Source organism: Topomyia yanbarensis, chromosome 3, assembly GCF_030247195.1.
Source record: "Topomyia yanbarensis strain Yona2022 chromosome 3, ASM3024719v1, whole genome shotgun sequence".
NCBI lineage: Eukaryota > Metazoa > Arthropoda > Insecta > Diptera > Culicidae > Topomyia > Topomyia yanbarensis.
This window is the reverse complement of record NC_080672.1, coordinates 64,333,891-64,356,340: the sequence shown is the minus strand read 5'-3', so window position 1 is coordinate 64,356,340 and position 22,450 is coordinate 64,333,891. Positions and strand designations below refer to the sequence as shown.

The window sequence follows — 22,450 nt, the reverse complement described above, 5'->3', positions numbered from 1 at the left end:
GTTTGGATTATACCCTGAACAGGACGTTAGGCTCTAGGATCATAAGATGTTTATTAGGGCAACTGTCAGTTTGTTGGTTGAATTTAATTTGGTTTTTTTTAAATTTAAAAATCAGAAAAGAATAATTAAGGTTTTATGAGTGATATGTAAGGACACCTGCAACCAATACATATGAAAAACTCAGGCAATTTTTCCAAATTAAAGATCCCTATTTTCGTCAAAAAAAAAATGTACATCAAATCTCGACATTTCATGCATGTTAGGGACATTTGGATTATATGAAATTAAGAACCGTCGTAGGGGGGCAATGTGGTCAAAGCGACCTTGGTTAGTCATTATTGATCTATATTGGCAAATTCAAGTAATTTTGCGCCCATTTTAATAAATTTTGCATCATTTTCAAAGCATGATGATAGCAATTGCAATGAATTCAATGAATCCAATGAGTCCAATGAATCGAATAAATCAAATGAATCCAATGAATCAAACGAATCCAATGAGTCCAATGAATTCAATGAATTAAATAAATCTGGATTCATTACATCAAATGAAACCAATGAATCCAATGAATCAAATGAATCCAATGAATCCAATAAATCCAATGAGTCCAATGAGTCCAATGAATCCAATGAATCCAATGAATTCAATGAATTCAATGAATCCAATGAATCTAATGAATCCAATGAATACAATGAATCCAATGAATACAATATGCGAGTTTGCTGTGTGATCGCACTCTTCAACCCGTAACTCCGGAACCAGAAGTCCGATCAATATAAAAAATCAATAGCGACCGATGGGAAAGCTGCACCTTTTATTTGAGACTAAGTTTGTGCAAACCAGTTCAAAGATTTTCCAATCACGACGAAGTGAATCGAATGCACCGTCCAGGCTTAGGTGAAAAAGTCGATTTTCAGAGTGATTGCATATCCTTTCTATAGTAGAAACGCAAAAATATGTTTATTGCACTCATTTGTTGTTTGTTTCTAGGAAACGCACAACTGATGGTGGAGAAGCACTGCATAGTTCCTGTTACATAGAGATAACATAAGGTAGCGCAAATGGGCTATAATACACGTGGATGAACCATCGTGATAGATAACCTTTAGTTTAGGTAGCTCAACGTTCTGCAACGCTTCAAAGCTGCAACGATAGATACGAAGCAGGCCAAACCACCTATCGAAACAAGACACCAACAGTACGCCGAAGAAAGTGGAAATAAAAATCAAAAAACTAGAAACAAGCTTTAAGCTAATAAAATGAATGCAGGAAAAAAGTCTGAAATTACCACAGCTCATCAGAATGTCACGTGGTATTCTACGATGTTGCGTGACTCACAGCACGATAAGGAGGAAGAAGCGGGGACAACATGTGTAATCTGTCAGCAAACATTCCTGCACAAAGAAATTTATCAACAGCACATCCGATCATTTGTACCCTCCACCGATCGGCAAATGTTTGAGGTAAAAATGTACTCTGTTTCTAGTGTAACCCCGAGGATTTTGTTGAAAATAACAAACAAAAGTGAAGCAGTTCTTATAATGCGCTCTATAAAAATTGTCAACAGCAGAGGAAGCCAGATACAGGTGTTTTGCGGTGTAGCTGTACAACGAATGGAGCACGATGATTACATCGAGAAAAATGTTTCTCTGAGTTCGATGCAATGTGCTGAAAGAATACAAGATCTTCAATATTCCTTAGTCATTGTGGCCTCCTCGATAGATGCGGAGAATTGCGAAAATGTCGAGATCCACCGTTTGACGAAACTACCTGGAATTAATGAAATCGTGGAAAAAAGGTGAATTGAATTTTCTACTAGATAAACGGAAGCCAGGCAAAGGACTTATACATTAATTAAAACTGTATAGCCTGTTATTGAGGGGGGCGTCTGGCATAAAGTGCTCAAACCGAAATTTATATTGTTTTACGATTTTGAAGGCAAGACAACAATGGTTTTTTGTGTAATGTTAAGATTTATTTATATATTATTTGCGCACGAAAAAAAAAATATTTTCAGTCACGCAGAGCCAAGAGTAGACGTCCAATCTTTTCCACGTCGAGGAGCACCGCGGCGAACACGATAACTCTTGATAAACTTGCCCGACACAGGAAATTCAAAAAGATTTGTAAAGCTTTGTGTTACCTGCGCTATTTCGAGCAACACACACCCTTATAAAAATTAAAAGGCTAACACCCAATGACAGTGCAACCATGTTACACGACATTGTATTACAGGCGTGATAGATGACGGAGGAAAATTGTCATCAAAGCAATTAAAAAACGTGCACAACTTGACCGTAAGAAAATCTTAAAATTACTACATTCTTGACGGTTATTAATTGAATTAAATTATATCTTATGTTTTTAGCGACATTCAATTAGCAAGGGGCTGGAAAATGAAGTATATTTTTCAATATTAAGAGCTATAGTGGAGTTTACTCTAACTTGCCCATATGACCCTTTCCACGCTTTTCTAAAACAAAATGTACCATGATGGGGATCCATCCAGCAGCTTTGGGTGATAGCTGTCGACGCCGTGTTCAATCAGCACACAGTAACCATACGCCACAACTGTTGATGCAAACACAATATGCCGACTAAATAAACACCTCGGCAAGCAATTAGTGAGGGCAAAAAAACTAGCTCATTCAATGAGTTTCAACGTTGTAAAAAACTTAGTGTGGAAGTTTACCGTGACTTAACTTGTTGTCATGAAGTAACAAATTACTTTATGCTCGTCCGGACATGCCGTAGACTCAGATGATTCGCATTTCTAATGCAAAAAGATCCTGACTCCTGCGGTAGCAGACAAACGGTTAAGTTGCCGGTGAACTCTAAGCTTGCTCATATGACCCTTTCCATTATTTCTTAACTTATCATTTGAATTATTGTCACTATTGAGCTTAAATGGTAACTAAAATTATTTCCTATTAACTAAATTATAACCCAATTGCACTACGGTTGTGTTGGATCCGTATATTGGAAGATAGTGCAAATATAGGCGGAAGCAAATCGGGTAGAAAAAGTTGACCGAGGTTTACTAAACGTAAGTCTAAACATGGACGAACAACACTGAATTCATAGCATAGCTTTAATAACGGAAAATTCTCGGTTTACTGTTTGTTGTAGCGCCAACACTTAGACTTGCAGTTACTCGATGAACAAAAAAAAATAGTAAAAAGTTCGAGTTTTGGAAAATACCTTCATGAAAACCGAAAAATCTCATATTTTACTGTAAAATTTATGGGAATATTTATATCCCTAGGCTGTGACACGGACAATACCAATAGAACGACCGAACAATCCTTCAAGACTCGCGTCACACAGTGGCACCTGTTCATATAATGTTGTGACAAAACTATAAAAATTGGTTTATGTGGCAAAAATTGGGTTTTAACTAATTTTGGGTAGCTGAATCCATTTCTGCTATCAGTTTTGAAATTACATAAATTTTTTTTCGACTACTTTTATATAAACCCATTTGGAGGCGTTGGGCGTTAAAGGGTTAATATACACGTAAATAATAGTAGTCCATCATATCGGTTAGCAGAAATGGTTGACAAAACTAGTAAAAATCACTAATTTTGCAGTAATATGATGTTTTTAGACAAACAATTTGTAAGAAGATTTATGAGCTACAGGGCGTCTCCATATGGGTATATTCAAACACATAGACATAACAACTTCGGCGCAAAAATGCGCAAGATGAGATCTTTATATCTTGAAACTACACTGAATTTTCAGTCAGATTGATGATAAGTGTCCCATAGGAGACCATCTCAAAAATTGGAAGACGTATAAAGATAAATTACTGATATGACATAGAATTTCTCAATTGCTTTTCCTTGATGCAGAACGAACGTGAATCATTTTTGCACAAAAAGCTCACAACTATAGTTTAGCATATTTATTATTCTTTCCAAAAAACTCAAAACTACTCCATGTAGTTCATGAGATATCGCCATTTGAAGTTCGAAGGTACGAACAATTCTAATGAATTGAATTGAACAGAAATCCTCGACATCACCTGCTTCAATAACATGTGAAAAATTCAGTTTTCATCCGATTATGGTAAAATTTTGTGATGCTTTTATTCAAACTGAGAGAAAAATAAAATAAATACTTGAAAAAGAATTACAAGACATTCATTTTTGGGGTTTTGTCACTCGTCGTGCCACTGTGCGTCACGGTGGAAGAGAAATAGTAAAAGAAAATCGATTTACAACTACTTGTGCTTTATTTGATAGATCAACAAAAGAGATTATTACTACTAGAGGTCGCATGCCGCTGTTAACGCTGATGATGTATTATCTCTTTCTCACATATGCCAAGCCCATTATCTTATCTTAAATACGTTTATTTAGGCCGAAATGCTATAGCTTAACGAGGCCGATGATTCATTTTTTTTAAATTACATGGCACATGTTAGTGGGGGAAGGGAAAGCCGTATTTAGGGGCGGCTTGCTCCCCTCTTATGTAAGTAAAGGATAAAGGTAGGAAGTGGGATACATATTGTAATTGACACATTGTTGTAGTAGTTTCCAGCATGTAATCGCAGTGGCGAGGGGAGGTTCGATATTACGGATAATTATTGGCACTCCGATTCTGTCATGTCATCTATATCATCTGCATGTAAGGTACGTCATGATGTTCAGGATAGACGGTTATCAAAAAGGGTATGCATCAAAGACTCGAGAAGCAATGCCATATTGTAGATACAGGGATAGGTTGGTGAGGTTCTACTGCGAATGAGAGGGAAAAATGTATTAAACTTGGACATCAATAGTTTTCAAAAAGATATAGATAACAAAAATATAGGGGTGGTCACGGCTTGCCAGGACGTCCCGGACTGGCACATAGGGTGATCTACGTCGGGCCCGAAGGGAATCTATTAGTTCGTCGCTGTTGTGCTATCTTATGACAAACGCCATTTTGGGGTAAACTGAGTTAAATATGCCACATTGCTTGTTTGAAAAATCTCTACAAAGTGGCGTTTTCAGAATTTTGAAATTCTACTTGGTTACTTAGATAAAGCGAGAAACATGATAAGAAATTGTGAGTTTTTTGCTTCAAATCACTGTCTCTAGGGATTTGCTCAAGTTATATTGAAGTTTTAGATGTTTTTATGTGTGAAAATGTCTGAGGAACACAATGGCATCAATTCAAAAGAAAATTACACGACTTGTTAGAAAAACACAGTTTTAGTTTTAAACTAAAAATAAAAGATATTTGGCAACACTGTAACCAAAAATAACATTTTTTTTTAGATTCCCTGACTCATTTCCTTCAAAATGCATTTCACCGATTGTTTCTAGACCATATGAACGCAAAAATATGAATAAAAGTTAAAAATTGATGATTTTTTTCTATGGAAAATTTTCCATGCACGATTATGACACGTCATACAAATTTTGTCATCAATACACGCCTATGACACGTGTGAGTGCGACTTTTGTTTACATTCATAGTAAAAACTCGCAACATAGTCAACCGATCTTCGTAATATTTGAGAGATTAATGCAGAATAGATAGAAGCATCAATTGTCTTCTTTGGATTGTTTATACCATTTATAAGTTTCAAGATATTCAATCTTAAACTTTAAAAATCGTTTTTCTCGAAATGTGCTAAATGGCGCTTGTCATAAGATAGCACAACAGCGACGAGTTGGGACCTGGCAACACAGTACTCTGGGCACAGCCAAACAACGTGCTCGATGTCGTGATAGCCGTTCTCACAAACACAATGATTACTTTCAGCAAACCCTATACGACGGAGATGCGCATCAAATGTGTAATGGTTCGACATGATCCTTGACATCGTACGAATAAAGTCCCGGTTCACATCCAAGCCCTTAAACCAAGCATTCGTTGATACCTTCGGGATAATGGAATGTAACCACCGTCCCAGATGCCCATTGCTCCATGAAGTTTGCCAACTATCGAGCGTCCTCTGACGAGAAATACTGAAAAATTCATTGAAGCAAATTGGTCTTTCGTCAGTGTCGCCTTCTAATGCGCCCACCTTGGCTAAAGAGTCCGCCTTCCCATTGCCCGCAATAGAACAATGTAACGGGACCCAAACCAAGGTAATCTGGTAAGATTTTTCAGATAAAGCATTCAGATATTCCCGTATTTTCCCCAGGAAATACGGTGAGTGCTTTCCAGGCTTCGCCGCACGGATGGCCTGAATGGAACTGAGACTATCCGAAACGATGAGGTAGTGGTCTGAGGGCAGGGTGTCAATGATCCCGAGAGGATACTGAATGGCAGCTAATTCTGCGACGTAAATTGAAGCAGGATCATTGAGTTTGAATGAGGCAGCAAGATTTTCGTTGAAGATACCGAAGCCTGTGGACCCATTGAGAATTGATCCGTCAGTGTAGAACATTTTGGCACAGTCGACTTGATGGTATTTATTATAGATAATATTTGGGACCACTTGTGGGCGAATGTGATCCGGAATTCCACAAATCTCTTCCTTCATGGAAGTATCGAAAAATACAGTTGTATCAGAAGTATCCAGCCCGGGGACAACTTGACAGATAGTGCTTGTTTCATATATGTACCACTAATTTGATGGTGGCGCTAGTATGCCTTCTCCCTACGAGTACCACGAACAACGAAACGAAATAGTTTCAAGAGAAAAGCGCGTTTCGTTACGTGTGTTATGAACGCCGTCAATGCAGCAAGAACAACATTTAGAAAAAGCGTATTCCAAAATGTGGATAAAGAAAACAATTATTAGAGAATAAATTTATCCCTAACTGGAAACTGTCAGCAAGGTACATAAATCTTATTATAAATTTAAATGGAAGTCGTTGTTTTTTTGTTTTATTGTTGTGTGAAGCGTGTAATCGGTAAATCATTTGTGCTTTTTGCCCGAGAAATATGAATGAAAATCATTTTGGCCAATGAAAGTAAATCACCAAGCCTAACAATTCGAGAACATATGACATTTTGTTTCAAATTAATTAAGAACGTCAAGAATTCTAGAATTTTGTTTGGGAATATAAACGAAATAAGTAGGATTTTCTACACAGTTAGCAAAATTGGTTTTAGATAGAATTTGTGCGCTTTTACCAGAATTCTGGCAGCAAACTGGTAGTGCCCGGTTTTAGAATGCTGCCAGGAATAGGGGCCATGCATAAATAACATAGCATTTTGGGGGGGGTAGGGAGGGTATACCAAATTTGTGACGAAGTGTGACGAGGGGGAGGGTAGGGTCAGAAGTTGTGCGACGTAGCATTAAGTTTAAAACCCATTGTTTAGAGAAAACAATTTAATGATCCTCCATTATTCCCAAGAGGAATAAATTTAAATTCAAACAAGTTACTTTTGATGCGGTTTTTCATGAGGTAAATTTTACGATTCGCGGAATTACAAGTTCACAAAAATACGAAAAGATTTTGAATGCGGATTTATCTTGCTACATTAGTTAGTTAATGTTGTTAACTATTAGACTTAGTTTGGAAGCTAAATTAAATTTTCACTTCGGATTCAACCAAACAAAATTTAGTAATTTAGAAGAACGTGTGCTTCTTAGAATCATTGGCAGCTGCAGGATTGTGAACTGTGAGAACTTCTCTTTATGCTCCCCTTGACATATAAAATTCCAAACAAAACAATCAACACTATATTTGTGATGAAATGGGCTTATTTTGCACGCAATTTGCTGTTATAATGAAAATGTTAAAAATAATAAAATAATTGAAAAACATGTAATTTTTTTTTCATCACCCGGGCGCTTTGCATGGGACGAGGGGGAGGGGGTAGGTAAATGCTACGTTATTTACGAGGGGGAGGTTAGAATTTTGTGACCAAATGCTACGAGGGGGGAGGGAGGGGTCAAAAATCGCTGAAAAAAAAGCTACGTCATTTGTGTACGGCCCCATATACAATTATGTTCGACTCTTGCCAGAGTTTTATTCGACTTTTGCAATAATTCTGTCCAAAAGATTTTGCGATGGTTTTGGTACGGATTCCTTCATAATTCATTTCGCATATTCAGCTCCAGCCCGACAGAAAACTAATTGAACGGCGTCTACCGGAGGATTTCATGTTGGTGCGATCTCGAAGATTTTCGGAAATTTCAATATAAGTGGAAGTGGCTCGATTTTGAAAGCCATCTTCTTGTATTTCTGAAAATCGATTTATTTTTCTTGGATTTTTTAGATCCAAAATGGAATCTATGTTTCTGTTAAGGTATGGACAGTTTTTAATTTGAACAGCGAAATAAATTTGGTGACAGAAATGCTTAAATTCAATAGTAATTCTTCAAAAGGGCTAATGAGACTTTTGTAAACAAACTTATTTCGCTCGTTTTCCGCTACAGAGTTAAGTTTTATGGAAAATACACATGAATCAACATCTTTGCCCTTGGTAGAATCAATTTCAAATGTTTTCTGTGTTGAAATGATAACAAATTAAGAGAAATCAGCAAAACAAAAGTTTGTTTACAAATCTTATTAGCTCTATTCAAATGTTGATATGGAATTGTTAATTTTTTACAGCTATAGAAAATAATAGATGGGATGCGCCTTTTTTAAATTTTGTTCCATTCGAGCCGCCATGACATCACCAAATCACCACAAAATTTGCTTATGAGTTCAATATATGGGAGCTGTCAAGTTGTCCCCGGGCTGGAAGTATCTAAGAGATGAGCACGGTTGACGCAGATGAATTGATGTTCTGTGCCATGTAATCGAAGTACAAAGACATGAATCAAGTCTGAGAATTAAGCCTTTCGCAATTTGCAATCACCACACGGAAAACCGATTCATCAAAATTTCAACTAAAAAATTAGTTGAGTTTTTGGTTTCGTCTAGTTAATATTTGGGCGACTAATTTTTTGTTGAAAACAATAATCCAACGCTGTTGGTTTGATGCTGTCAGTTTCAGTCTGGACACGAACGTTTCAGCCTAGCACAAAACTTTAAAAGCCTACCTGAGCTAAAGCTTGAAACGCTTGTCTCAGCTTGTAACGCTTGTTTTAGTCCAGACACAATTGCATATGCCGTTACACTACCTTTTCAGCCAAGACACAAACGACTGGATTTCAACTAATCTCATTGTTGAATTAAACTGCTTCATCGTAAAATACAACATAGGATATTTCAAACGTTTTGTTTCACCGACCGACGGATGATGGTATGGAATTAAATTGTTGAAATACTCCGTATTCCAGTAATTTACACGTAAATATAATATAGAGTTATGTTTCTCATAATGTTATCTTTTTATAAACTGCACTCTTAAATGAGACGAAATAGCCAAAAGTATTTAAGGATTGTTGGAAATTGATTGACGATTTCAATTTTAGATGAAAGGTATATTTTTTTCTTTTTAGTCAGCCAGCACTACAAAAAAACTTTATACTTATTCCACATCTGGTTTGTAATCTCAAACGTTGAAAAATAATTATCATATTGCATATTACATTTGTTAATAATAGAAATTTTACTATATTATCGACTAAATCCGAAATAGAATGATTTGAATTTTCGACAATACTTTCAACTTTCAGTTACATGTATTGAAAAAATGTCAATCAAAATCATCCCTTTATTGAAATGTTTTCAAAGAAAAACTAGGTAAAATCAAAATGAGGTCAGTTGAATTTCTTTTTTTTTGTGTACTGGTTCAGGTAGTTGCGTCCAGGCTAAAACAAGCTTTCCAAGTTGAGACAACTACCTACGTGCATAACCGTTATGCCAAGCGTGTATGAACATAGTTGCTGTCGCTATCTTGATGTATTTCAGCAAGGTGTGCATCTTGGCTACTTTGCTATCATTTCGTATGATGTGCGTCTTGAATCAAAATCAATAATAATTTTCAATAACTATTATTTGACCATCTCGCAAAATTAAGAGAAAATTTAGTTACGTTTTTCATTTTTCTGTTGAAATCAACTAATAAGGAAAACAAGAATTTGTTTTGTTATTTTCTTCATCGAATGGTTTTCAGTGTAGATATTAAGGGTACTTTTGATAATGTGTCCTTCCAATCTAATCTGGAAGCGACGCGCGGTCATGGAATATCTGCATGTATCTCGGGTTGGATAAACGCAATGCTTAGTAATCGCATTCTTTGCTCGTCACTGTGACAGGCTGAGATACGGAAGTTGAGTATTTGCGGTTGCCCTCAGGGTGGCGTTCTGTCACCTTTTTATGGAACTTGGTTGCCGATGGCTTGTTGAAGAAACTCAATGAGCTTGGATTTCCAACCAACGGGTTTGCTGACGATTACCAAATACTAATTACTGGACTTTGCATCGGAACAATCTTTGACTTAATGCAACAAGCATTAAGGGCTGTCGAACAGTGGTGTCGACCAGTTAAATTATCAGTTAACCCAAGCAAAACTTCAATGGTTTTTTTCACGAAGAAACGAATAACAACCGTGGTTCGTCCCTTACAGTTCTTTGATTCTGAGCTACTGTGTGCAGATCAAGTCAAATACGTTGGAGTTATATTGGATTCCAGACTGAATTGGTCTGCTCACATTGAGTTCACAGTCCAGAAAGCGTGCATGGCCTTCGGGCAGTGCAGATGGACTTTTGGAAAGACCTGAGGTCTCAAACCTAAATACATCTATTGGATCTACACGACAATTGTACGTCCAATACTGTCATACGGATGCCTTGTGTGGTGGCAGAGGGTAGAGGTGGTGACAGTCCAGTCAAAGCTAAACCATTTGCAAAGAATGGCACTCATGGCGTTAAATAGTGCTTTCACCACAACTCCGACTGCAGCTCTTGAGGCACTTCTAAATATCAAACCATTACACCTACACATCAAACAAGAAGCACTATCATTTACATACAGACTGCACGTTACTGGGCTTTGTAACAGTAACTATATTGATCTTGCTACCAGTCATACGCGATTGTGGTCACAAAAAGTTACATGGGGGGAAAGTATTCTTGCTCCCAGCGATATTACACTCACATATAGTTTTCTTTATAGGACATTTTATGTGAAGCTTCCCTCTCGAGAGAAGTGGTTGTCTGGCTATATGGAAAGACAACAACAAACGCAAGTGGTCTGTTACACTGACGGCTCTCTGATGGAGGGACGTGCTGGTGCTGATGTCTACTGTCGTGAAATGAGATTGGAACAATCTCACTCACTAGGTAAATACTGTACTGTATTCCAAGCGGAAATCTTTGCGATTATGTGCGGGGTACAATCGGCCCTTCAACTGAGTTTGTCCGGCAAAGTTATAAACTTCTGCTTCGATAGTCAGGCTGCAATCAGGGTCCTTAGCTCAGACAAATCACGGTCCAAGCTAGTGATCGCGTGCCGAACTCAAATCAAAGGATTAAGCATTGTCAACACTATCTACCTTGTCTGGGTGCCAAGACATTCTGGTATTACTGGAAATGAATGGGCTGACGAATTGGCCAAGGCAGGTTCAGCGCTTGACTTCGTTGGTCCTGAGCCCGCCCTGCCAATTTCGACAAGTTGGTAAGGGAAAATACGGTCCTGGGCTTCGTCCGAGCACCGTAATTATTGGAGAAATCTACAAACGTGTCGCCAAACAAAGGCGTTTCTATAAGAACCGTGCCCAGTGATTTCGAAAAATCTCCTACATTTTTCGAAGCTAAACTGCGGCATGCTGACCAGGGCTTTAACCGGCCACTGCAAACTCAATTATCACCTGGCAACTATTCTGCGCGCTGAGTCTTTTTCATGTGATCTTTGTGAATCCGACTACGGAACCTTATATCATCTGATATGCAACTATCCAGCAGTAGCGCAATTACGATTTCGAGTTTTTGGCCATCCTTACATAGACGACACCATGTTTGGACGACCGAAACTCAGAGACATACTAAAGTTTCTTATCCAATGTGGTAAAGAGCTTTAGGCTTACACGCAGGCGAGTTGACCTACTTACCTGCTGTTTGTTGTTTTTGTGCTGTTATTTTTCCCAACCTTCCAATTCTACTTTCCCACATCTCCTTCTCCTTTCCTTCCGCTCAGTAAATGATGAAAAGGCAAGGCACAAATCCCCGACTACATACGGGTAACGTGCCATTTAAGTCGATATATTCTGATTCCCGATTCATGAAGTATCAGCTTTAGTAAAATTGTGGTTCCGCACAATTAGTTGAATAAATATTTCGCATGGGATTTAACTATATAAACTAGTAAGAATAAAATAACACAAAGGTTTTCAAAATTTTACCAGAAGCTTCACAAATAACATGTTTTCGTTACAGAACTCCACTAGAGTATGGAATTTTGCCAATCTACGAAATCCCTGATGCAGTTACAACTTTGTACAAGAAAAAATTCAAGGATGATGGCGCCTTAGAACCGCACGAAATTAAACTCCTTGACCAAGTGGAAAGGTCTAAGAATGTGCATTCGTTGACCCGGCACAGGTATAAAGATCAGTTGGAACTACTGAACCAAATCGAGGATCAATATATGGGGGATGAATTTAGCAATTACACAATCTTCAATCCAAAATTGGAACATATACAAGACAATTACTACACGCTTTCGGTAATAAACATATATGCCTTTTATGTATTTACTTTACTCTATTCTGATTTTCTTAGATCGATCAATTCAAGACGCGACCTTCGCTGATAAAGGAAGACATCGAAGTGCTTGTAAATCGCGGTGTAGGTCATCAGCTAGGGATAGTGGATCGTGTAAACTCAACAAAGATTATGATTTTAATGAAAGATGAATTGACTCTGATAAATGTTATCAACATTCAGTTCCTACCAAATAGAATCACATTCAAACTGGAGTATCGTGCCCTGAAACTGTTAGCTGATGATGTCATCGATAACATGCTGTTTCCAACAAAAGCAACGAAGAATGTGGAAATTGTGCATTCGAGGTACGATGGATAAACAATGATTACAATTACTACAATTACAACGTTACTAACATATAACATTTCTTCGTAGCTTTCAATGGTTCCGCTCGAGTATAGCATCCAATGAAGAACAAATGACGGCCGTGCGGAACATTGTGAATCGGACATCATTCCCAAGCCCATATCTACTATTCGGACCACCAGGCACGGGCAAGACCACTACATTAGTGGAAGCCATCGCGCAAATTTGCACACTTTGCCCTACGTCCAAAATCCTTGTGTCGGCATCGAGCAACTTTGCAGCAAACGAATTAACCGAAAGATTGTTAGGTATAATTCCAGACGTACGCATTTTCCGGTATTTTTCCCGTTCCATTGAACGTAAACGTAGCGAGATCAAGAGAAACATACTGAAAGTTTCGAATATGGTCCGAGGAAAATGCAGAGATCCATATTACGAAGATATCTACCAGAGTCGCGTCGTACTCTGTACATTGACAACAGCTGGTCGGTTAGTGCAAGCAAACATATCGACGAATGATTTCAATTATGTTTTCATCGACGAAGCCGGTAGTGCTAAGGAGATATCGACGCTAGTCTCAATTGTCGGTATCGCAACTAGTGGAAGTACGATCAAGGCTAGTGTCGTTCTGGCTGGGGATCCAAAACAGTTGGGTCCCGTGATCCAATATGATCTCCTTAATCAAACCACTCATGGCGTTTCCATGATGGAACGCATGATGAATCTTGAAATGTACGAAAGGAGCCTTGATACAGGCAAATATGATCCAATCTTTATTACCCAGCTCTGCGATAATTATCGTTCTCACCAAGCGTTGCTGGAGCTTTCTAATAGGATGTTCTACGACGGTCAACTAAGAGCCAAAGCAGCCCCGGAAGTTACACACCGTTGTCTTCATTGGCACAGACTTCCGAATCGTACATTTCCATTAATATTGCACCGGATTAGTGGCAAGTTTATTAAAGACCAAAATTCTTCAAGCTTCTTCAATAGGCAAGAAGCAATTCAAGTAGTATCATACATTAAAGATATCCTAATCATCGGAATAAATGGTAGGCGAGTTGAACAAAAGGAGATTGGCGTCATATCACCGTACGCCAGTCAGGTTAATTTTCTAAAGCAATGTTTCAAGAAGCACAGTTGGAATGATGTAGAAGTTGGTTCTACAGAGCAATATCAGGGTCGAGAAAAGCTTATTATTATATTATCAACGGTTCGATCCAACTGCAAAACCGTCGGATTTCTGGACAATGTTAAACGCCTAAATGTTGCCATTACCCGAGCACGCGCTCTGATGATTATCGTCGGTGATCCAATCATGCTCGAGCGGGACAAACACTGGAGACAACTGGTCAATTATTGCCGAAAAAATGATGCTATAGTTCCGACTTACAACATACCTAAACAATGCCATAAAAAGGCTTCATCAGTGGAAGTTCCCGCCAACAGCTCCAAACAAAATGATAAAGAGAAACGTCCCGATAAGGGACGAAGCATGAATAGGGATGGTAATACTCAGACGTGTGAATCGGTTAGAACACAGGTAATGAACTGGCTAGTAAATGAGATGGGCAGCCTTGCGATCGAAGACTGAAAACAATAAAAAAAATGCGAAAATACGTGTTTTTTAATTGTAATTAATGCTGAAGAGTACGAAGGGACGTGATACTTCTTGAAATAGAGTAGACAGTGAGTACCGTGCAAACTCAGAACGTTTGCCCTGCATATATGGTCGGTGTTAAGTCAAACCGGACGAAGTGACAATATACTGATTTCGAGAAAAACGAGTTTATAGTTTGAATCGCAGCATCCTTCACGTTATAATTGGGAATTATTTTTTGCCATAATTGTTATTTGTTACATATTTCAAATTATTATTATCTCATTTTTCTATGTTTTGCGACTTTTTGCGACGGTCTGACTTAACACCGACCAAATGTTCATCGTACATGTACATTGCACATGCTTTTGACAAGCTATGGTGGTTATCACAGTTCACACCATTTTAGATTATATTTACAATTCTGTTGTGACGGATGAAATAAATGATAACATAACAGCCAATCTTAATTTTAACACGTTAATTTATTGAATAATTCGCGAGCGTTTTCACCGCGTTTACTCTTTATTGCGGTATGTTTAACGTTTTTTCCAGTATCAGAAGAAACTGGAAGTAATCCGGAGAAAATCGTTCGTGTACTCTCCTCTTTCTCTTTTTTCTTCTTCTGGTAGCAAACTGGAGTAAAAAGGAGCAAGTATTTTTTGCTCCTGTTTACTCCGGTTTACTCAAGGCTTTCCGGGGTTTGAGGAATACCAGCAGCAGCAATTTGACGAGTCTCGTTAGCTGAAGAAACTTCAATCAGATTAGGAATCACTCTTGTAGGTGTAGTCGAATCTTGGCCAGATGACTCCGTTGTAGGACAAGTTTGCTCAATACCATGAAACTACCTGCTGATTGGGAAATAGGAACCTCTTCACCTCTTCAAACACACAAATTGATAGCGGGAACGGTGGAGGTATGGTCCCTTAGGCCAACCCTGGGCCAACCACGTTTACACCGGACCGAGTCAAAACAACTGCCACAAAGTAGAGATGCTCAAAAACAGAAAGAATCGCTAACATTGGAGCGGAAAAACTTCCAAAGGAGGTTTGGATAGCTCTTTACAGCCCGGGGATCGTATCGTACTGACGTCACACGATACGAAAAATGGTGCTACACTGCTACTGATGCTGGTAGTACAACGCCGGTCAAATGAATAATGATAAAACCCGACCAGGGTTTCCAAAGGCCAATCTATATTTTTGTCCTAAATTTTTTTTCATCTGTATTCCCTTTTTCGAAAAATCTGTGTTGATATCTATATCGATTCAATGGAGTCGGCTAGCCTTTCGCTGGATTATCTGTCGAAGATACTAACTCATGTGGTGGAAATCAGTTCTGCTTACATTGTCGTAAAAAAACAAAGAAAAATCATTTGGATATTTTACGGCCAATGTTACAAAGTTTCTGGGAGTAGAATTCAGCCAGTCGTTTGCTGGGTGTTTCACCTTTCAGAGTAAGCAACCACTCCTAAAAGTGAAGTTAATTTAAATATAAAAGGCTAAGTAGCGAGAGACCGAAGGGAAGCCTAACTGAAAATGGAGTTTTTATAACATCATTTCTCAAAAATCTCTATATGTTTCCATACACGCAAAACTCTGTATATCTGTACATAAAGATTCTTGGCCTGAAAATAGCTGAAAAATATGTATAAATAGAGCTTATTCTGCATTTTTAGTAACCCTGAAACCAACCGTATGATATTTTTGTATAGTCTCCGTGCTCAAACCGCAGTAAAGTTAGCATAAAAGAAGGTGTAAGGAAACTGTGTGATTGTCGAGTTCCTGTTTACTCTTCTCAGACTAGTGAAAGAGACTCATCAAATGCTGTCAGTTCGGGTTGTCTAGGTGAGTAGTGAATTCAACATCATGGTCGCCTAATAATACTTACGGAATACCGAACGTACTGAAAATTTTACGCCACATGTTTACCGTGTTCTCAGCTGAAATCGACCATAAACTTCGATTTCCGCTCACTTGCTGTACGCATAAACTAGAATGAAGAAGTATGTGTCCATACACGCAGAAAAAAATGTTGTAAAGCCAAACAATTTTGATTTTACATCAAACAAATTTTGATGTTATATATATAGGCTAACCATTTATTGGATTAATTTCAAGAAGTATTACTATCAGTTCAATCTCTCAGGTTTATTTGGAACAACCTGCATCTTTTATTGAAGCAAAATTTTTTTTTAATATTTTAAACTATCTACCATTGGATTGAACTTCAAGTTCTATAATTACAACATACAATGCCAATAATATCAAATAGTCAGAATTATTGCTTCAATAAAAATTTTTGGTTGAAACAACTTTTCCGTATGTTCAGTTCAACCGAAAACGTTTATTGTTTCAATAAAAGATTGACATTGTTTCAACTAAAAAAGTTTAAAATAAAAATTAAATTTGTTGAGCTAATAAAATTTTGCGTTTGACATAATAATCCGATTTATTAAATAAACATTTATTTGCGACATAAATACAATTTTATTTGAAATTGCGGTCGCCAATCTAGGGTATTTTCAGCACAGACTATGATGTTTTCTCCAACGTTTCGACTATATTCATCTAGATAAAAAAGGCAAAACGTTGAAGAGAACACCGAAACGTGTTCTGCAAATATCAATAGACTGGTCGCCCAATTCCAAATAAAATCATAACCTAGACAATTTCAACATTTAAGGTTTTTATGCCGCTAAGAACATATGATCACCATGGCCTGAGAAAAAGAATTAGATTTTTTTGCTGCTGATGGATTTTGACCACTTTCAATTACGCTCCGAACACAGATATGATCTTTTTCTGCGGCGTGAATCTTTCATATTCCATATCGTCAAGCTCACAATCCTGTCAGAACACGACGCACTGAATTTTTCTCCACTTGTGGCCCAACGCTGTAATGTTTTTTTTTTTTGTGTTCACGTTGTAATATCGGCTTCGGTCCGGTCAACAGATATAGAAATGCGAGTTAAGGGCGATAATTTCCTTCCAACCAATTTGGGAATATGTGTCTAAATATCCGCGGTCCAGCTTTCTCTTCATTGTTATAAGTTTGGCAACTTGAAAAGCCAAAAGCTAACTAAAAGTATGAACTGAAAGAAACATCCAGTTAGCCTAGAAGAACCAGGGGTTTTGCACAACGCTAACTTACCCAAATTCGTCCCGAAAGCCGAACATAGCTCAACCAAATTAACCCGGGTGAAAAAATCGCTTTCCTTGAGTTGACATTTTAAAACACACAGTCAAATGTACCGATCTAAAGCAGATTGAAGCAAATTGATTTTTCCCAGTGTTGGAAAATACATGCCGGCATGTAGAAGGTTTCCTTTCGCTACTCGTTATCTAATCGCCGTTCACTGGAAAAGTTGTGTGGGTATTGCTCACTCTAAAGTTGTCAAAACAAAGTAGAAAACGATATCGAAATAAAAAGTTGAAACGATTACATCAACAATCTTATCATTATATTTAACAAGAAAATTTGTGGAAACTTTAACCAATATATTTGGATTCTTTTAACAAAAAGTTTTGTTTAGCATAAATATTTTTCTGGTTTACTGCAATCATTATTAGTAGGTTGTTCAGTTACAATAGTTTTTGTTGAAATAAACTTCACAAAATTTTTTGCGTGTAAAAGGAAAAAGTCATGAAATCCACGTGAACCCTCTGAAAAGGCTCCCTAGAAGTTTCCCAGGAGCACAGTCTCATTTCCGTAGGTTCTAGTCTCACCAATTGACAATCAGCACAGTTTGAAACCATTTCTTTGATTTCTCAATCCATGTCTACCCTACCAGCAGCAACCTCTGACTAATGACTTCGTACGGATTGTTCCAAAGTGTGTAGAATACAATTCCTCCAACACTTGTTTTCGCATACACTTCTGTATCCACCTTGATGTAGTCACAGAGAACAGACATCCATGATCGAACAAAAATATTTAAAAAACGTGTGTAAATATTTGAATTAATATACTAAAAACACTAGCGCCGCCACACCAACCTATCCCAACTATCCGTCAAATCGATTCTGGAACCGGTTCGAAATCCTGGATGGATTCAGTATGGAATCTAGCTCAAAGAAAACAACCGATCCCGACTCTATCGGTTGACACATTTGAGCTGGAATTCATGCTGGAAGTCCGAATCGGTTCCGAACTAGTTTGACTGGGTAGAGGAATAACCACTGTCAATTCTGTCGCACTCAGCCACAAAAAAAACATGACGACAGTAGCGCACCTGGTTTAGATATCCAAACTACCTTCGAAACCGTTAGAGATTTTACACAAGTTGAATGCTGAAGATGGACGTCTGTTCTCTGTGATGTAGTTTTGTTGTGCTCGGCTCAAAGTTTGAGACGCGACAGTATTGGACGCTCAGTACCTTAGGGGTATAAATGGCTAAACACGGCATCAACTCCGTAAGGTGACGCATTCGTTGCAAGCAGCAATGGTAGTTTGGGCGAGGAAGGTAACTGTGGGACTGCATTTGTTCCTTCACTTTCCGGAAAGAAACTTCGCATTGATTAGTCCACTTGAAGGGCTCTTCGTGTTTCAGAAGATTGTTCAGAGAATACAGCATAGTGTTCAGATTCTCGGAAAACCGACCGTAGTAATTGATCAATCCGACAAATGACCGAACTTCGTCTTTATTTTTCGGTCGAGGCATTTTCTGGATCGCTTTAATCTTCTTACACAGTTTATGGACATCATCCTTATCTATCAGGTATCAGGCGATATTTAATCGTGTCAAGAAAAATTTCTACTTCTTCACATGAATACCATGTAAATTTAGTCGCCGAAGAACCTCCTTCAGACGATGTAAATGAGTTTCGTCATCGGCACCACAGATTTTTATGTCGTCCAGAAATACGCTGACTCCTTCAATTAGGTTTTTTACTGACGCAGTTAACCTCACTTTTCTTGACAGTTCACTAGTACTGTTTACGTGGACTTAGAAAAATTTGTGAACGACTAGATTCGCTCGAAGCAAATCGTAAAGAATTTTTCTAAGTCCATGTAAACAGTACAAGCGAACTGTCAAAAGTGAACATCGAGTTCATTTGTGACGTCAGTATAAAGTATTCAATTAGGTTTTACACAAACCAATATAACCCCACAACATGAGGCGGATGAATTTTGTTTGACAATTCTCGGTGATTTGTTTACATGGGAGTTACGTGAGTTGAATAGATGAGCACCCGTTGCACACGAACTCACGCAAGTGATAAAATAAACAAACCACCGAAAATTGTCAAATAGTTCACTTCATTCATCATGAGTTCATTCGAGTCGTCATCTTGTATAACTCAATTCCTTGCAGTATTAGGTTTGTTCCAGTACATGGAAGTTACTCCCTGTTGCTCCGGAGCAAAAAATTCTTGCTCCTTTTCACTCCGGTTTGCCACCAGAAGAAGAAAAAAGAGAAGAAGATAGTACAGGAACGATTTTCTCCCTGTTTGCTCCGGAGTACTTCCAGTTTCTCCTGGTACTGGAACAAACCTATTATTTCCATCTGACGTTGCCAGATTGCTGGCGGCGAAGCGACACCGTACATCAGACGATGTGGGCGGTACAAACCTCTATGTGTACTCAACCATGAACAATAGAAGGTATTCAACACATGTTCACGTTCATTTTCACGTAAAGTCTAAATAGTGCTAAAAACTCAATAGACCTTTCTCGTCAAAAAATTTTATATGCAGAACAGCTTCCGTTTTCATCGCTGGATCAATTCTGAATACTGTCACGTTAATTTGGTGTCTCTAACTATTGAAAAAATCAAAAATTCTTCGAGCTGCCCATTTTACTCTGTATTCCCCCGTCCTATTTTACCTCGATTCTCCATACTTTTTCGCCATTTGGATGAACTTCGAGTGGGGAATATGAAATAAAGTTACGGCGGGTAGCCTATAACATAGTTCCAGTAGCCTACCGCTAGCCGGCATCTGTTTTAATCTGGCTATTCGCCGTTTCGTTTACTGGGTATGAACTCCAAGAGTTCATTCCAATTTGTCAAAAACATTGTTTTGACGTAGATGAACCCCAAAACAGTGTTGCAGAATATACCGATTTATCGATATTTAAACCGATTTTTAATTTCAATACCAATAATGTTACTAAAAATACCGATTTCTTTTTTCTTACCAAAAATCACGATTTTCATATAATAAGATATAATAAGATCAATATTGTTACGTATGGGCCTTTTTAGAAAATGTCTTCACCTTTCCACATCAAATCATCCGGAAATTGATTCAGCAATCTGCCAGGTTACCAAATACAAATATGTTAATACGGAATGCTCTGACGATTTTTTGAGGACACATTTTATGACCCAGGTACACCCATAAAGGTACACTGTCAGAGTGACAGCATACTTTGATGAAATTGTGCTAAAACTGGCTGCACTGATAGATTTATTTTTGATTGTTTGACACTTCTAAATATTTTAGTTTTCTGCAGAAAAAATCTCAGAAAACTAACGACTGATTTTTGTCGTCGTCGGGCACCAGTTACAGTTACAGTTTGAAATTATATCTCACCTCGGATGAACGCGCCCGTTATGTGTTACCCCGCAACAGCTGACTTAACTGATTGTTCAAATCCTCGAATTTATCCTGCTCGCTGTCGTTCATGTTTTTATTACTTTCCCCTAGTTCTACACAATCATTAGCCATTGGATCGGTTCGTGATTTTAGGGAATAGTAAACGTTATGAAAAAATCCATTGTATAATATAATTATAGTGTATAGTTCATGAATCCGAAGTGGTTCAAAAGGATGTCGCTGTACAGATTCAGAGCGACCGCTTCCAGCTCAGCAAAAGTGAAAGCCACTTGACGGTTAAATTCGTAGTGTGTCCGCTGATAGCGCTCGGGGACAGAAAAATCTCATAGGTCAGAGTCGCTTCCGACTTCGTTACCGTCAACATTAAACACAACAGCAAGATACTTGGAAAGGACTTTCTCGTTCGGTAAGTTTTTACCATAAGCTTCCCCCTGCAACATTCTTTTTCATGTCTAGATGTCCTTGTTGATTTACAGAACAAACATAATGGAAGCGTATTCTACACGCACATATTCACTCGGGCCAACCGTGTGACTCATTTGGAAAAAGGACTCATCGTCGGTTTCATGGCAGCGAAGTGAGCAGACAAAAAAGGCATCGTTTTTTTCCACATGATCGTTCTGAGCAAAATTCAGCGATTTGCCAGGCATAAACCACCGATGAGACAGTACCCGTTCGGATTCAGGACGTTTTCCCATACATTGTACCCGGTCGAAGCGATGGCAAGCGATGCAGATAACTGGGTCAAAAAGGCGGAGGTTCTGGGAATTTCTGCACTCGTAAGTGTTCTTTTTGTCATAACCACCTAAACTATTTTTGGAACCATCATTGTTCCTGAAGAAAAACGAGCTGAAGCGAATATGGAGAAACAGCTTCCTCCACGGAAAATGCAAAGGCATGCAAGTAAGTCGAAATATTTAGTGTCAGCTTTAAAATTACCCGATTAATCTTTTAGCGCGGCGGATGCAAGTTTGCTAATTGAAATTATTCGCAAAGATCTAGTAGAATTAAAACTGGAGGTGCTGCGAAACGATCCTTTTTCGACGCTATACTCGGTTAAAACTATCGACGCTTTGCACTTGATGCCGGAACTGCCCACCCCGAGAGCAGATGAGCGCTGGGGAATGTTTTCAGCCACCTGGAGGAGGAAGTTCAGCGCGGAAGAAATGTTACCAGACTTCGCCGATCTGGTATCTGGACTTTTTTGATGATCTCATAGAGATTGGGTGTGCAGATGGGCGTTTAAAGTTCTGGGAGGAAACGACTGGTAACTTTTAGGTAAATTGTTTGGAGTCATTTGTTTTTTATTACAACTATTGACGGACGTTTCATTGCAGGATATATATGAAGCTGAAAACAACCACAACAATGGGGTAACTAACATAAACCTCGCCGGTGACAAAGTGATAGTCGCACGGTTGAGTGAAC

The 22,450-nt window shown here is 38.3% G+C and overlaps 1 protein-coding gene across 1 annotated transcript; it reads left to right on the top strand.

Annotated features, from left to right (window-relative positions):
• Positions 1–1,395: 1,395 nt before the first annotated feature.
• On the top strand, positions 1,396–14,516 carry LOC131693027 (putative helicase mov-10-B.1). The gene is made up of 5 exons (XM_058980494.1): positions 1,396–1,463; positions 1,568–1,798; positions 12,224–12,512; positions 12,569–12,858; positions 12,929–14,516. Exons 2-5 carry the CDS (start codon positions 1,614–1,616, stop codon positions 14,451–14,453), a joined length of 2,289 nt encoding a protein of 762 aa, XP_058836477.1. The 5' UTR covers positions 1,396–1,463; positions 1,568–1,613; the 3' UTR covers positions 14,454–14,516.
• The last annotated feature ends 7,934 nt before the right edge of the window (positions 14,517–22,450 follow it).

Excerpts from the sequence above, each read along its gene's own strand:
- LOC131693027 (XM_058980494.1), top strand. The coding sequence starts at position 1,614 with ATGGAGCACGATGATTACATCGAGAAAAATGTTTCTCTGAGTTCGATG. Across the intron at positions 1,799-12,223 it reads AATGAAATCGTGGAAAAAAG|AACTCCACTAGAGTATGGAA; the intron begins GTGAATTGAATT and ends TTTTCGTTACAG. Across the intron at positions 12,513-12,568 it reads ACAATTACTACACGCTTTCG|ATCGATCAATTCAAGACGCG; the intron begins GTAATAAACATA and ends TGATTTTCTTAG.